This window comes from Labrus bergylta, chromosome 11 (assembly GCF_963930695.1).
Source record: "Labrus bergylta chromosome 11, fLabBer1.1, whole genome shotgun sequence".
Classification (NCBI taxonomy): Eukaryota; Metazoa; Chordata; class Actinopteri; order Labriformes; family Labridae; genus Labrus; species Labrus bergylta.
This window is the reverse complement of record NC_089205.1, coordinates 19,750,343-19,764,859: the sequence shown is the minus strand read 5'-3', so window position 1 is coordinate 19,764,859 and position 14,517 is coordinate 19,750,343. Positions and strand designations below refer to the sequence as shown.

Genomic DNA, 14,517 nt, shown 5'->3' with positions numbered 1-14,517 from the left:
CAAACATCAAATTCAAAATCATTTGTGATCACTTTAGAGGAAAACATCGGAAGTCATCGTAAAAAGTCCCACGGGTTTAAACATGTTGATACAAATATCTGAAAGGGACAATCATTAAGATTGCTTAACCACATATAGTGTTGCAGTAATTTGTTCCTTTGGATGAACTGTATCAACTCGGTTTTTTTTTCTGCCCCAATGTAAAAGGAAGTGGGCTCGTCCGGGATTTGAACCCGGGACCTCTCGCACCCGAAGCGAGAATCATACCCCTAGACCAACGAGCCAGAACACTAAGTCTGACTTTCCGTGAATTTATAACATGTTAAAGCCAGACACCTTGCTGCGTTTCTACCGTCATGATTTTTGTAGCATACACACTTGTAAACCCTCGAATATTCTTTCGGTAAAAGAACCTTTGGATATTTTGTTCGTGGATCGCGGGTGATCATGTAACTATGGATGAAGAATGAACTATTCCCGTAAGGAAGATAATGTAGATGGAGTTGACAAAGAGGAATAAAGACACACAGAGGAATTCAATTAACTTCTTTTTATATATCATACATAAGACTGTCTTAATATAATACAAAGGGCATTGTCATAAACACAGCAAAGTCTTGACTAGATCTTACAATCTGTGGATACATGGACTTATCCTTTCCCCCATGCTGTTCAATTCTATAGTGCATGTTGCATGTACAAAAAAAGTGAAAAAATGTGAAATCAAAAATGAAAAGGATAAATCCAAATTAAATAAGAGGATTTCAACTTCTGTTGGGTGTTCAGATATGTCAACAAGTATACGTGTTTGTGTGTAACCCACAAACTCAACAGGCTTATGAAAGATGGAACCTTTTTTTCAACCATGTGCTTCTCATATAACCAAAAAGTAAGGTTTGTGATGTACATGCACTTACAATATACCCTGTGAAAATTATTAAGGTTTGAAGATCTAGCTTTCCCTGTTTGATTCAAACCCTACCTCATAGTGTTGTCCTGATGTAGTCAAGTACCTTTGCCAAAAGGCAAGGTTTTGCCACTAAGAAAACAGGAGTTCCTGCCCACTGAATGGTCACCAAATTGACAAACATAATCAACATACCAGCAGGAGCAAGGTAGTGAGTTCTATACTTCCTTTATTAAAAAAATATAAATATATACATAAATTCTATTTCAACTATTAAAAAGGGGCTGCATTTCATGACAACTGCTCTAAATAAGAGGTCAATCAGCATGATCTGAAATAGGCGCACACTTACGAGTCACTGCAGTCAATTTTTTTTCTTTTTCAGTCTTTATTTTTGGAATGTTTAGTACCAGTATGAGTGCCAGTAATAAAACCACTGGCTATTTCTAAATGTCTCAAATTCTGCGGGGTATGAAAAATGATTGCAAATTTGCAATTAACCTTGACATCCAGATAAGACCCCAATCTCAATATAGGTAGCTTTACATTTGTGTTTGTGGAAATACCAAGCATGATCTCTTACGATGGTTTCTCCTTATAAATGGCAACAGCATGACCTGTGGCCTGCCCTTAATTTGACAGGTGGCTGTGGGCAGGTTTTTCTGTCTAATTTCAAAGCTGGTAAAATGAGCAACAGAAGAAAGAAAGCACTTCAAAATCCCTGATAGTAAAATAAAATCTGGTTATTGACTAATGTTTTGAGGACATGCATGTCTGCCTGGGCAAAGCATGTGATTGTGGGTTGACGGACACCCTTTCCCTTTGAATAGGACAACAATCATGGGGGATCTGCCCTACCAAATCAGAAAAATACCATTCATCACAAACTGATTTGCCACAATTATCCTTACCCTGCCAGGATGATGACATAGTCTTGCTTCACCGCAGAAACTAGCCAAGTTGACCAAATGATGTATGAAAGGCAGCAAAACCCTTTGAAATAGTATGATGGGGGCAAAAGAAAAACGACGACACAGAAATAGAACGCATTAGTCTCCTTTTTTTTTTTTTTAAACCATCGGCTTCTATCTTGCTACTCCGGAGCCTGCAGAGTAACTACCAAATTCTCTAACATACCAAAGTTTTAAAAGACTCCCAAAATAATCTACCAATTAATATGGAAACAGTTTTGGTAAAACGTTGCAAACAAATCTGGCCAGAATACACGATAGCCAACGGTCTCAACAACGGTCTCCAGTTTTGCTAAAGTAATATATTGCAGCTGTTTGTATTGACGTTAAAATAAGATCTTGATAAACTTTGCGTCAAAGTGGTGAACTGCTACATTATTGGTTACAGACACCTATATGCTATAAAACAACTGCTTTGGTATAAAAACATATCCAAAGGGAAAATAAATTCTTGTAAAATTCACAGCATAATTTGAGGAGAAAAAAGGCAGTCACTTAACTCATTTTTTTCTTCAGTTTCCATGTTTTGGATGGAGAGACTTGTGCAGGTGGTTCTGATGAGGAACTACATGCAAAAGGGAAAAATAACTAAACATAAAAGGGTAGACTCTGGAATAGATAGTTCTTTCCACTGCAAAATCCTTAACCAGTGAATAAGATTTTTAAGGAAGTAATGTTTAGGAGGTTGTTGTGTACAATAAGACCCTGTTATATGGGGCCCTGCTGAAGAAGAAATCTTTGTCGAGAAAGGCCTCAAATTACCATTCTTATTTACCTTTTCTAAGTTGTTTTAATTTCCTTAAAGAATTAAGGGCTGTCTAGAGAGAAAAATAGAGAAAAGCCATCTTAATTCAAATGATAATGTCCAGCTCCATCCCATTCCAAGTCCATGAGTCATAAGGCCAAAGGGTTATCTAGAACCAGCCGCTGACTGTCTTCCTCTAACTGGGCTGGATCCTTTCGTCTCCCGCGCCCATTGCTGCTCTCATCTGTGCCGGGCCCGGTTGCAGCTTGCAGGACTACAGGGGCCTCTAGGCAAGAGGGGTGGTGCCTCCCTCTCCTTTGACCCGGTTGGTGTCAGCATCCACCTGCGGGGTCTCCTCTCCACCCGGCCAGTGCACGCTATAGGGACTCCACTGCTATGTGCTCCCCTTTGACAGAGTTACACAATACCGACCAACAACAAGAAATATCACCGCAAACACTTTCCCTCATTGTCAAGCTACAGGATTTACAAGCAGCTTTTTACGAGAAATTTCACTTAAAAAAGGGCAAAATAATTAAGAACCAGTGGAACAGTAATGTCAGGCAGTCCACGGTTTGAACCGAAAGAGGACGCCGAGCATTTCATCACCAACAGCTACCTGCAAAACAGCTTCAAACTTTGCTCTGAAATGCTCCTTAGAAGATTTTGCCACATAATACCATATGGTGATTACTTGGTGGTTACATGAAACTGGTGAAATGGTAAGATGGATGTCTCAATCTCACTATGGTTATTCCGCAGTATTATTTTGTGCCTAATGATTGCAAAACAAAACTGATGAAAATTACATATATACTTTTTAACAAAGGTTTTCTCTGTAGTAGCGGTTCAGTGATATCTCCCTTCTGACGTGAGCAGCTTTTGTTCTCAACACACCTTGTAGTAAAAAACACCACCTTAAAAATGACGCACAGGGGGGAACACACAGCCAAATGTCAGTGCAGTCACGAGCTGGCCATTGAACTCTGCTGCACACACACTCCAGTCATTGGGGACTCCTCCCGGTCCATGCCCTGCCTCATGCCCAGGTGGCCCTCCGCTAGGTAGTGGGCGGGCCCTGTGTTCGTGCCCATGGAGAATGCAGGGTGCGCTGCCATGCCAGTCTCCTGCCGTGGGTTCGAGAAGGCACCTAGCCCCATGCTCAGCCCACCATTCTGACCAAAGTCAAGGGCTCCGGCGGGCAAATGGCGGAGCTGGTAGGCCTGGTTGCCATGGTTCCCAGTGGAAGAGGACGATGTAGAGGAAGAGGAGGCAGAGGAAGACAGGGAGGTCATAGACAGATGGCCATGAACCACCTCCATGGAGTCCTGGGTTGAGGAGCTGTGTGTCGGGGAGGTGTAGTGGCGTGGGCGTGGCCGTGTTGCCATCATCGGCCCATGGTGGTGATGAGTATGTGAGTGGGGATGCAGGGCCTTAGGGTGCTGAGGGGGAACATGGAAGGTGGTCTCCTGGACTGGGTGGGTCTCTCCAGTGACTGACTCTGGTCCTACGCCACCTCCCCACACCAGCGGGGGTGGGTAAGGCTGTCTGGCCTGTCAATGGCAAGGAAAAACAAAGAGTCAGATGTGATGATTAACATTGTTTAAATGTTTTGACCTTTAGTAAGATTAAACAGAAATGAGAAGTTATTCTCTAGATTGATAGAGTTCATTTTTAACTGACTTTATGAAATGATTATTTGATTTACTATAACCCCCCTAGAAGTAAACATTACACTTTTTTCTCAATGTAACTTGGCAAAAACCAAGTCAAAATAGAACTAATTAATAGCAAATCTATCACTTCTTATATATTGTTTCTGAACAGATAAAAAAATGCTTTGAAATGACAGAAACAGCCTCTGTGAACAATCTTTGAGAGGCCAAATGTACTGATATATCATGTATGGTCCATTCTGGGGGAACTTGCTGACCTGTGGGCAGAGACTGTCACCATCGATGGCAGGCAATGCCGTGCCGAAGTGTCCTCCACTGTGCAAGTGGTGATGGGTAGGGTCTGATCTCGCTCTGCCACTGGTGCTTGTTCCAGATGACCCTCCTAGGTGTTAAACAAAAGTGTCACAGATAAGGCCTTAGCAACAATATAAAAATAAACAAAATGCTGGCTTTATTTTGATCACAGAACACGGTACAGTCATCACAATGTAGAAAATTGCACATCTTTGATAGTTTAAATGTTGCACTTTCTGATTAATAAGTTGATTCAGTTCACAGACAGAAAATTAACATCCCTTTACTAGTTAAGTGGTTAAAATTGAGTGATATGATGCAAACAACTGACTAATCAATGCGTTTCAGTTTAGATTGTAGGATAGAAACACATCAGATGGGAGTTTTCAGGCAGCAGTCACCTGAACTAGAGGAGGTGCTGGATGTTGTTCCTGAAGACTGGGACTGCTCTAGCGCGGGGCTCGTAGACACGCTGCTGCTTGTATTGGTCCCCTCGTCCGCAGTCTTCTTGAAGAAGCTGTGCTGCAGGGCATAGTAGGGCTGGATGCGGCTCTTAGGGTCATAGTCCAACATCCGCAGGATCAGGTCCTTGAACTTCAAGTAGTCAGCAACAGCATGGCCAGACTCCCCCGCCCGCCGGCCACCTGGACCCCCTGTCTCCACACCCAGGATGGAGTGGAGCTTCCGCGAGGCAGGAGGCTTATACTGTTTAAGTCAAAGTACATAAAGATTAAGAGATTTACTCAGCTGTGACTTATGTTTATCAGAAGTCTTCCCTGGGTTTCCAGACAAATGTGGGTTTCATTTTACCAGAAAACTGAGCTCACCCTTTTGCCATCTTTGGTCTTCTTAACACTCCATGTACCATCTGAAAGCTTCTCAAAGAACTTCCTGGCTTTTGGGGCTAGGTCCATAATGTGATTAGGAGGGATACCGAGAACCTCCACTATTTTGTTCATCTGGTCCACCTGGGAAAGAAGTTACAAATCAAGTTATCGTAACTTTATACTGAATAATTGCTCAGAAAGGAAACTGGATACATTTTTAGTACTTATGAGTTTATGTTGCATGAATAATTATTTCCTAGACCACAGATTTCAATTCTAGACAATGGAGCATAGGGTTAGGGACAGAAAACGGTAGTGTGGTAACAGTACATGATTGGTCAGTACCAACAGTATCCTTAAACTCATAGACAAACCATGCTCCCATCTGTATTTACGTTGAAAGTCCCTCATATTTAATGCAAGGCTTTCCATAGGCACCGGCCTTATGTCCCAGCAGTTGACTAGTCATGCTGTTACAGTTGGCTTTGTTTTTCACCCTACCTTATTTAGTACATTTTTGAAACACGCCTCGGTTACAAATAAAGGATGTCTCTTTGTATCGACCCCGCCCCTCCGTGTGTGTGTACGTGTGTGTGGAGGCTCAGCTGAGAGGAGGCTTCAGTGTCTGATAAATATTATATTGAAGGACAGAAGAAAAATTGCCTTTAATTGCACAGAAGGCTCATCATGACTGCTTCAGAAAACACCAGATGCAGCTACATGACATCTGCATAGTTAGCATTTTCCAAATACCTTAAGCAGTCGTGTATGTGCGTGATGTATCGACAAATCAGTGAATTACCGTACCATTACACATAACATTGCATCGTTTCGGTTCAAATTTTAAGGTGATGATCCTCATCAAAGAATTATTTTCTACGCTTAATAATACAGGGGATCAACGGGTGCATCTTCAACCTGCAGAGGATCGTTCATACGAGATAGCCGTCACTGTTTGGCACTACTAACAGAGAGTTGTTCTTTAACTTCAGTGTTATACCTGAAGGTTATTACGGGAAAAAAATGTCATTTGGTGTCTCACATTCATTTCCGTCTCTCGGCCCCCTCGGAGAGATGTGTTTTTATAACCCATTATTAAGTTAGTATTCAGCGCGCTGACATCTGTGGTGTCAGTGAAATGACGATCTCACTTTAACACATCAGTGTTTTACTGTGATGAAAAATATCTTATGTACCGTGAGATACATCACAGAGCACATTGAAGACTATTACATTTTAATAGCCTGATTAAACGGTAAAATCAAAGTATAACAATAAGAGTTTGTATGCTGTCAGAGTTTGTAAGTTTATTTAAAAGAGTCTGAAAAAGTAATTTTTAAATCAGAAATGTTTCTTTCAGAGGTCAACATGGAATTAATTATTTTATTGTGGGGAAATTTCAAGTAAAATTTACCCAAACCCTATGTAAGGTTTGTGAATTATGTTTGATTCTCTGGAAAGTAATAACTTCAGGTGTTAAAGCAGTAAGCAGAATTCTAAGAGTTGCCTCTTACATTATCATTCATGTCTTTTTTTTCTTACAAAATAATGAAGAGTAATACTGATAAGAGTATTGATAGGTGTCTGTATTGATACCAGTAATGATAAAATCCTAACTATACCCATCTCTAACTGGGCATTGAGTGAAGTCTTTTAGGGCTGTGATCACCCCATGAGTTCAATGTTTTTAATTCGACAATCCCATGATTATTCCAGACATCAGGTTAGAGATGTAAACAACTGCTGTCATTCAACCATTTTCATTCTCAGTTCCAGTAAAAGACACGACACAGGACAAAGCTTATTAGTGTTTCATTTCCTTATACCTCATTTGCGCCACTGAAGAGAGGTTCTCCAGTGTGCATCTCTACCAAGATACAACCCAAGGACCACATGTCGATGGCCAGGTCATAGGGCATTCCCAGCAGCACCTCTGGGGAACGGTAGAAGCGACTCTGGATATATTGGTATATCTACAAAGAGAGAGGGTACAAATGGTCAGACTGATATTTGCCTCTAATGCCTTGTGTATAATGCACATAATATATATTGGCAACAACTATCACAGACTTCTCCAGAACAGTCTTGCATACAGTCATTTTATTGCTGATAAGGAAAAACTGCAGCTAGATACCCTTTGTCCCAGTTGGCATGAGCTGCCAAAGTCCACTATTTTGATGGCACTCCTCTTGGGGTTACAGAGGAGGATGTTCTCAGGCTTCAGGTCACAGTGGATGATGCTGAGCTCAGGCGTGGCAAGGAAGAGCAGCGCCGTGCATAGCTGCTGGGCAAACTTCCGAGTGAGGTTGAGAGAGACGCCACGGAAGTTGGTGTTTCGGAGTAGGTCATACAGGTTATATGAAAGCATCTCAAACACGAGGCAGAGGTGGTTCCGGAACATGAAGTGGCGCTTGAGGTGAACTGTAGAAAATTAAAAATAAATAAATAAATCATACCCATGTAAGTAAAAGGCAATTTGATTTATTTTAAATGTCTTGTCAGATTAGAGGCAAACTTCAAGATTTGATTACCGATGTAGTATTTCATCTCGGTATCATGTTTGTTCATGAGCTCTAGGAGGCGCACTTCAATCTGGGCTTGATTGAGGAAGGCTTTCTTGTTCTTGATGATCTTAATGGCAACCCATTCCTGCTCAGCACGGTCGTATGCTTTCACAACCTAAAAATGCAAAAGAAAAAAAAGAAAGGAGTTAATTTAATGCCTCTCATTGATGAATCCAAGATGTCTTGTTTCTTAACAACGATAAGCACATGAAGATTTTTCTGTAGGTGGCATCAAATATCTCGCTTAGCCACCCAGAGCCACAGATAAAATTATAACTTGTTTCTCCAAAATCAGGACGATTTTCTCTAACTAAGAGTATGTGCAGGTGTAATTTGTGACAAAATACCTGTCCAAACGATCCTTTTCCTATCAAGGAATCAATCTCATAGCGGTCCATCCATTTCTCCCCATTCTTGACGATGTAGTCATAGTTATCATCGTCATAGCCATCATTAAAGACCTTCCTCTCTTTTTTGTGACTGGAGTCTTCACCCTGACCCTGTTGGTGCCGCCGCTTCTTTTTTGCATAATACACCTAGAAAGTAACAATGAAACAACTTTATGTCATCACACTGGAAGTAATATAGCACTCTCCTTAAATATTTGAAGTGTCACAATGTTTACATTGTAATGTAACAGATGAAATGGATGGATGCATTCAAAACCAACCTCATTGATGTGTTTGTATGTTTTGATAAGGTCAATGGAGAGCTTCCTCAGGGGAGCTGAAGTTGGGTCACGAAAGCACTGGGGCATGTGCCTCTGTAGTATTGAATAGAGGGAAAAAAACACAATATTTCATGAACAAACAATATGCACAGCGCTTTTGTAAGCAACATGGACTTCCCTAAATTGCTACTACTAAATCTAAGAGGCCATTTGTACAATATATTTTGCACAATATTAAATGGATCCACTGAAAGAACATTTGACAAGCAGCTACTCTGCCTGGTGACAGCAGCAGAAAGGGAAGTAGACTTTCATATCACATTTAAGTATTGCAATCCTTGTAACACTACATATCCAGACTAAAGGAGATCGAACATCAGAGCAGGGTAAGTGTACCTGATTGGCAGTGAGCTGTGGTGTCTGGTCGCTGTACGGTAAGACCGTAACAGATTGGTCAGTGCTTGGCTGGTGGCGGTCACTGTACTGCTGGTGCGTATGGGGCATTGGAGCAGCCATCTGAAGACCAGCAGTGTGTAAAGAAAAAGAGGGCGCAAGCCGGACGGACGAAGGTTTGCATGCTGAAGTCTCTCCTCCTGGAAGAAATTAATACTGCCATGAGCTGCATGTTACCTTGGTTCAGCATTATAGAACTAAAATACACAAAGGAGAAATAGCAGGGAATAGTTTAGATATAAAACAGCTGTAAACTATTAAATCTCACACACAAGATTTTTCCCCATAAATAAAAAAAAAGATAAAGATATTTACTGCTTATTGTAAATGTAACATGCCTTTTGCTGTTTGAACTAACAAGAGGTGATTTCTTATCATAAAGAGTCAAAATGTATTTTTGGAATAAAATATATATGCAAAATGCAAATTATGCATCTGTAATATATACAGGTACGCTTAAAATATCATGCTCATATTATGACAGACAAAAATTATAACAGGATGTTAAGGAAATGACAATGATGAATTTATTATACAGATAAATGTCTGGTTAATATAAAGGGTCTTTGTTAAACATGTAAAATAAGACAAAAAAAAGCATCAAATGATGACCAGAAATGAAAGTATAGCAGTAATATATCAACCTTTGTGAGTAAAAAGGAGCAAAACAGCAGGTTGAACAGTGAAAAGGGGTGAAAAGAAAGCATCTCCACACAATACAGTGAATCATCCTTCATTTTAAGCCAGAAGGAATCAAAAAATTATCAAATAGCATGTTCAGCTATCAGCATCTCTCACCAGACAACACAATTCACCAGTGCTACACAGTAACCACTATTCAGAATCCCAGCAACAGCACCTAATTAGCATAGCCTATCACCACAGAGATACAGCGTGATTTGGCAAGCCCATCAATGCACAGACCAATCACAACGCAGTATGCAAATAGCCTACTTTTGTTGCCAGGGCAGAGCTGCTCCCATTTTCCAATGAGAAAACAAGAAATAAACAAGAAATAAAATTGAACTTTGGCACACTTAGACGCTGCTTTCAACACAAGAGCCTGACAGCAAAATAGCTGCACAGCCCAAAACCTGCACTCCATCTAAAAGCATTAGAAAGCTGACCCAGCTTTGGAAAAGGAAAAATACACATCCACTGACAGAAGGAAGAGGAACTGTAAGATGATAGAGCACAAGCAAAGGCTTTATTTTAAGAAACGGTATTTTCACTATACTATATATATATATATATATATATATATATATATATCTATATTAAAATACTTCATTTATATATGTCATTCACACTTTAATATATATATTTTTTTTTTTTTTTACGTGTATATATATTTATTAAATATTGGTTTAATAAAACCTCATGTTGCAGGGATGTATAAACTTATATTGTTTAGAAAAAAATATTTAGCATAATTTTAATAAAATTATCCAATTATTTAAACATTTCTTTAGTTATTAGAAATGAAACATTTCAATGAAATGACTCATTTGTCAAGATGGTCAGACCTGTGTGTTCAAGTGCACCTTAAAAAAATGATGTCAAACTATTTTAAGTACTTACAATAAAATTACTGTAAAAAAATGTGAATTTAAATACTGAATTGATTAATAAAAACACAATCATATGTCATATTAATTTCAACCTAAAATTGTGCTCCTATTTGTGAGTAAGAATGACACACATTCAAAACAGTAAGTGTTAGTGAAGAGGGTCTGAGGTTCACCACTTCCCAAAGGGTTAAAGCTTTATGTATAGCTTCTAACCTGGATGCATCATCTCCAGTAAAATTTCATATCATCCTGGAAGGAGAGTCCAGCAGCATACCACAACCCACTACAAAGAATAAAAACAGACCATTATCAGTTTTGCATCTTTGGTGGGGATTCAATTTCATTGTGGTTTCATTTTTGTTATGAAAAAATGAGGGCCCCCTAAACAACAGAGGACAAGTCCAAACTTCAAAAAAGTATTCTTAGGGTAGAGATTTGAGCTTTGTATTCATTAAAAAAGAAGAAGATTCAATACAGTTAAGCTGCTTATTGATCCTTAATGAAAAGTAATTAATGCCTAGGTTATAAAACATTTTTTAAAGTACGAAGCTCTTGTAGAAGCTGTTTGAAGACATGGTCCACTATGAGAGGCCCAGATTATACCTCAGAGCACAAAACAAACCAGATAGGAATGAGCAATGTTAAGGACTTAGCACATGATATTATCCTATTCATACTGGAAAAATGTTTTTTTAATTTCTTAAATACTAAATTTGAAATAACTGTAGAGGATTATGCAAATTCAGAAAAGTTAAGTCTGAGCCTATTTCACAAATGCAATACCTGACAACAGACTTGACATATCTATAGGGGTGAATTTGCCATTTCGAAAATCTCCAACTCCTGTTAGAAAATCCAAGCTTTATTTGACCACAATGCTATTTCATTAGCGCACTTGTAGCGTTTTTTTTTCCTCCCCTAAAAAAAGGTTTGATTATCCTTCATTTTCAGTACCGACACATGAACAGTTCCTTTTCCTGGCTCTGCTCATCGCGGCATCAACGGGCCCATTTAGGTGTAAATATAACGACAGCTAGCTTGCTGTTAGCAGCCGTAACCATATCTTAGGTGATAGCTGGAGACCAAGTAACAAGTAAATGTGTCATCTTCTCACGCCCAGCTGATTACATCTACACCAGAGCTGAATCAAATGACCCCCCTCCCCATCCGAAAACAATTAAAAAGCCTAAAGGTGCGTGTATAAAGACGGTGGCTCTGTACTTACAGTCGATGGGGTAGATCTCGTCATGGTTGGGATTTAGAAAGCATATTCAGTGTAATTCGCGTCCTCTACTGCTACATTTTTACTTCGTGTTTGCCTCAAAATTTCCCTACTATAAATGGCAGACGTAGTCAGGCTTTAGCTAACGTTGTCGTCGTTAAATGTTACACCCCCCCCCCCCTGGAAAAAAAAACTGCGGGACAAGCAAGCAAGCCTATCTCTCACCAATCCAGCCTTTTTTTTTTAACGCTAGCTAGTGACGCTGTGTTCAGCCAGCGGGGTTGTGGGGGCCCATTCAGCTGGTCCGTCAACAAGTCAACGATAAACCATTAGCGAGGTTAGCAGCCAAAAGCTTTTTAGCCAGGTCAGCTAAGCGAAGTATTAAAACTCAACAAAAAAATCATAAAAATCCAGAAATGCAGTTTGCAAAATTGCAGTGACAGTAAAGTAAAGCAGCCACGGGGTTTACTGTGAAAGCTAACACGGCTACATTCGCTTTAATCGTACAATGACAGTGTCTTCTTATGTCGCCTGGGTTAGCCTTTAAGGTTTAAGCATGACTCTCTCTCTCCCCCCCCCAGTCCCGCTGCCTGCCTGCCTGCCTGCACCCCCCCACCACCACCTCTCTCCTCTCTCTCTTACCCACAACAACCTGCAGAACCGCTCCCGTGTAATCCCAACATTTAGTGGAGTTGACCTACTGACTGGCAGCAGATGTTTTTAAACGCTGGTTTCAGATGGAGAAAAATGTTAGCTTAGCCGCCACACACACACATATACACACACACACAGAGAGAGGCAACTTCTTCACTGTCGCGTCCATCATTGTGTTAACCATTCACACAATACTCCTCCACACACACACAAAAAGAAAATGCATTGTAATCTTAATGACTAGTGTGTGTTTTATGTGTTGTATGCTCACTTACCTCTGATGGCACGATCTTCATTTAAAGTCCAATAACCTGTATGATGAGGAAACTTATCCAGCTTGAGATTCTCTCCACCTCCCCTGCACGGTTAGCGATGTAATGTTAACCGATAATAAATCCACAAAATCCACCCCCCCCACCCCCCGATCGGAAAACTCTATAAAATTATTCGCCGGCCTGATTTAAAAAAAAAAAAAAAAAGCTCTTCATATCCCCCACAAATCGTCGATTAACATAAAAAAAAATCAACTTTGACAAACGCTCCTATCAGCTGATGACTAGCACCATGCTAACGTTAACTAGCACGCATACCTCACTAGCTAACCTTAGCAGGGCTAGCTAGTTGACAAAATGAACGCAGCTAGCATTAGCTACCTGCCCCCTTGGCTAGCCTCAAGCTAACGATCCTAGCTGCGGCTAAAATAAAACGTTGTGCCCCAAATTCTGATTTTTTTCTTTAGGTCGTCTTTTGCAAAACGTCGCGTCGGCCGCGTCGATTAAAAACGACAATGCAGTTGAATCCAGAGTATTTTCTGAAACATGAAACAGAATCCTTGTCCTCTGATAATTTTTTTTTTTTGGTTAGGAATTTTTGTGTCAATTTTCACAAAATGGCGCGCGGTCCAAACCTGCGCAGTGAACCGGCCCGGTGGAACCGGAGACGCGGACAACTCGGTGGAGTGCGGCGCCGCCTAATTATTTTTCAACCGTGGGGTTTAAAACGTCGGCCTCTTGATCTTCTTCATCCGATCCACTCGACGCAATTCGATATCCAGAAACATGAAATATATATCCACTGACAGCATTATTCCGGCGGGAAGGGAGAACATTTGAAAAAGACTGAGCTGGGAGGAAAAAAAAAAACCCTCCTGACAAAATGGCGATGCTCTAGCTTGTTGCCATGGCAACTGTCAATCAAAAAAAAAAAAAAAAAAAAAAGAACCCGGATGTACCAATGACGAATAAAAATCTTTTAACTGGCCAGAGTTACAGGACAAATATAACTCTGGCGGTGTCCCTGTCTGTCTTATAAACCGCGTTCGGCCTGTTGCTACCGGTGTATTTTACCAGAATGTAGCTTTCTTTACAGTTTTTAAACCTCCCTCGCCTCCCTTGGTTGTTACTTTTTTTTTTATATACCTTTATAGACAGTGAGTTTGTAAGTGGGGCACTTTTCTGTTTTCTGTGAAATATCATGTATGCTATGATATGGATAATAGCTTAATAAAATAGTATCATAGCCAGGATTTCCAGGCCCCAAATATGGTTATTTTTACAATAATAATAATAATAAAACATAATTTAGCTAGACATAGCCTATAGGCTACTCAAAAGGATTTACAAGCTCTAATTTTAAAAAGCTGCTTTTCCCTGGTTGTCTTTACAGTCCTAATGGTTGATTACAACTAGGCTACAGGCTATGGGCTAGGTCTTATTGTAAAAGACAGATTTATTTTTACCTAGGCTTTTGTTCAACAGAGTCTTTAGAAAAAGGAGGAAGATATGCACAATGCAAAACAGCAGACTGAGGGAGAAGATAGGCCCGCGCCAAAAGTTTTAATTCATCACAATCACAACATTTTGACCAGAGGTCTTCTTCAGATGAAACATTTGACCTTAAATTATCACCTGAAGACCTCTGGTTGAAACATTGTGTTTGTGATCAATGGATACTTTTTGTGGCA

At 40.1% G+C, this 14,517-nt stretch overlaps 1 protein-coding gene and 1 non-coding gene across 6 annotated transcripts; both read right to left on the bottom strand.

The window, feature by feature from the left end:
- Nucleotides 1-212: 212 nt before the first annotated feature.
- trnap-cgg (transfer RNA proline (anticodon CGG)) lies at nucleotides 213-284 on the bottom strand. The gene has a single exon. It is a non-coding gene; the product is annotated as a tRNA-Pro (tRNA).
- Nucleotides 285-535: 251 nt separating this feature from the next.
- On the bottom strand, nucleotides 536-13,700 carry dyrk1ab (dual-specificity tyrosine-(Y)-phosphorylation regulated kinase 1A, b). Of its 5 annotated transcripts, none has more exons than XM_020654065.3 (12): nucleotides 12,830-13,700; nucleotides 10,892-10,961; nucleotides 9,051-9,247; nucleotides 8,655-8,747; nucleotides 8,332-8,520; nucleotides 7,952-8,099; nucleotides 7,555-7,841; nucleotides 7,247-7,393; nucleotides 5,421-5,561; nucleotides 4,995-5,298; nucleotides 4,557-4,681; nucleotides 536-4,176 (listed from the first exon to the last, which is right to left on the bottom strand). In XM_020654065.3, the coding sequence occupies exons 2-12, from the start codon at nucleotides 10,902-10,904 to the stop codon at nucleotides 3,589-3,591; spliced, it is 2,232 nt and encodes a 743-aa protein (XP_020509721.1). In that variant the 5' UTR covers nucleotides 10,905-10,961; nucleotides 12,830-13,700; the 3' UTR covers nucleotides 536-3,588. The 5 variants fall into 5 exon arrangements, with proteins under 5 accessions (XP_020509721.1, XP_020509728.1, XP_020509745.1 ...); XM_020654072.3 differs by lacking the exon at nucleotides 12,830-13,700 and adding an exon at nucleotides 11,904-12,453; XM_020654089.3 differs by lacking the exon at nucleotides 10,892-10,961 and having other exon boundaries at nucleotides 12,830-13,699.
- Nucleotides 13,701-14,517: the final 817 nt, after the last annotated feature.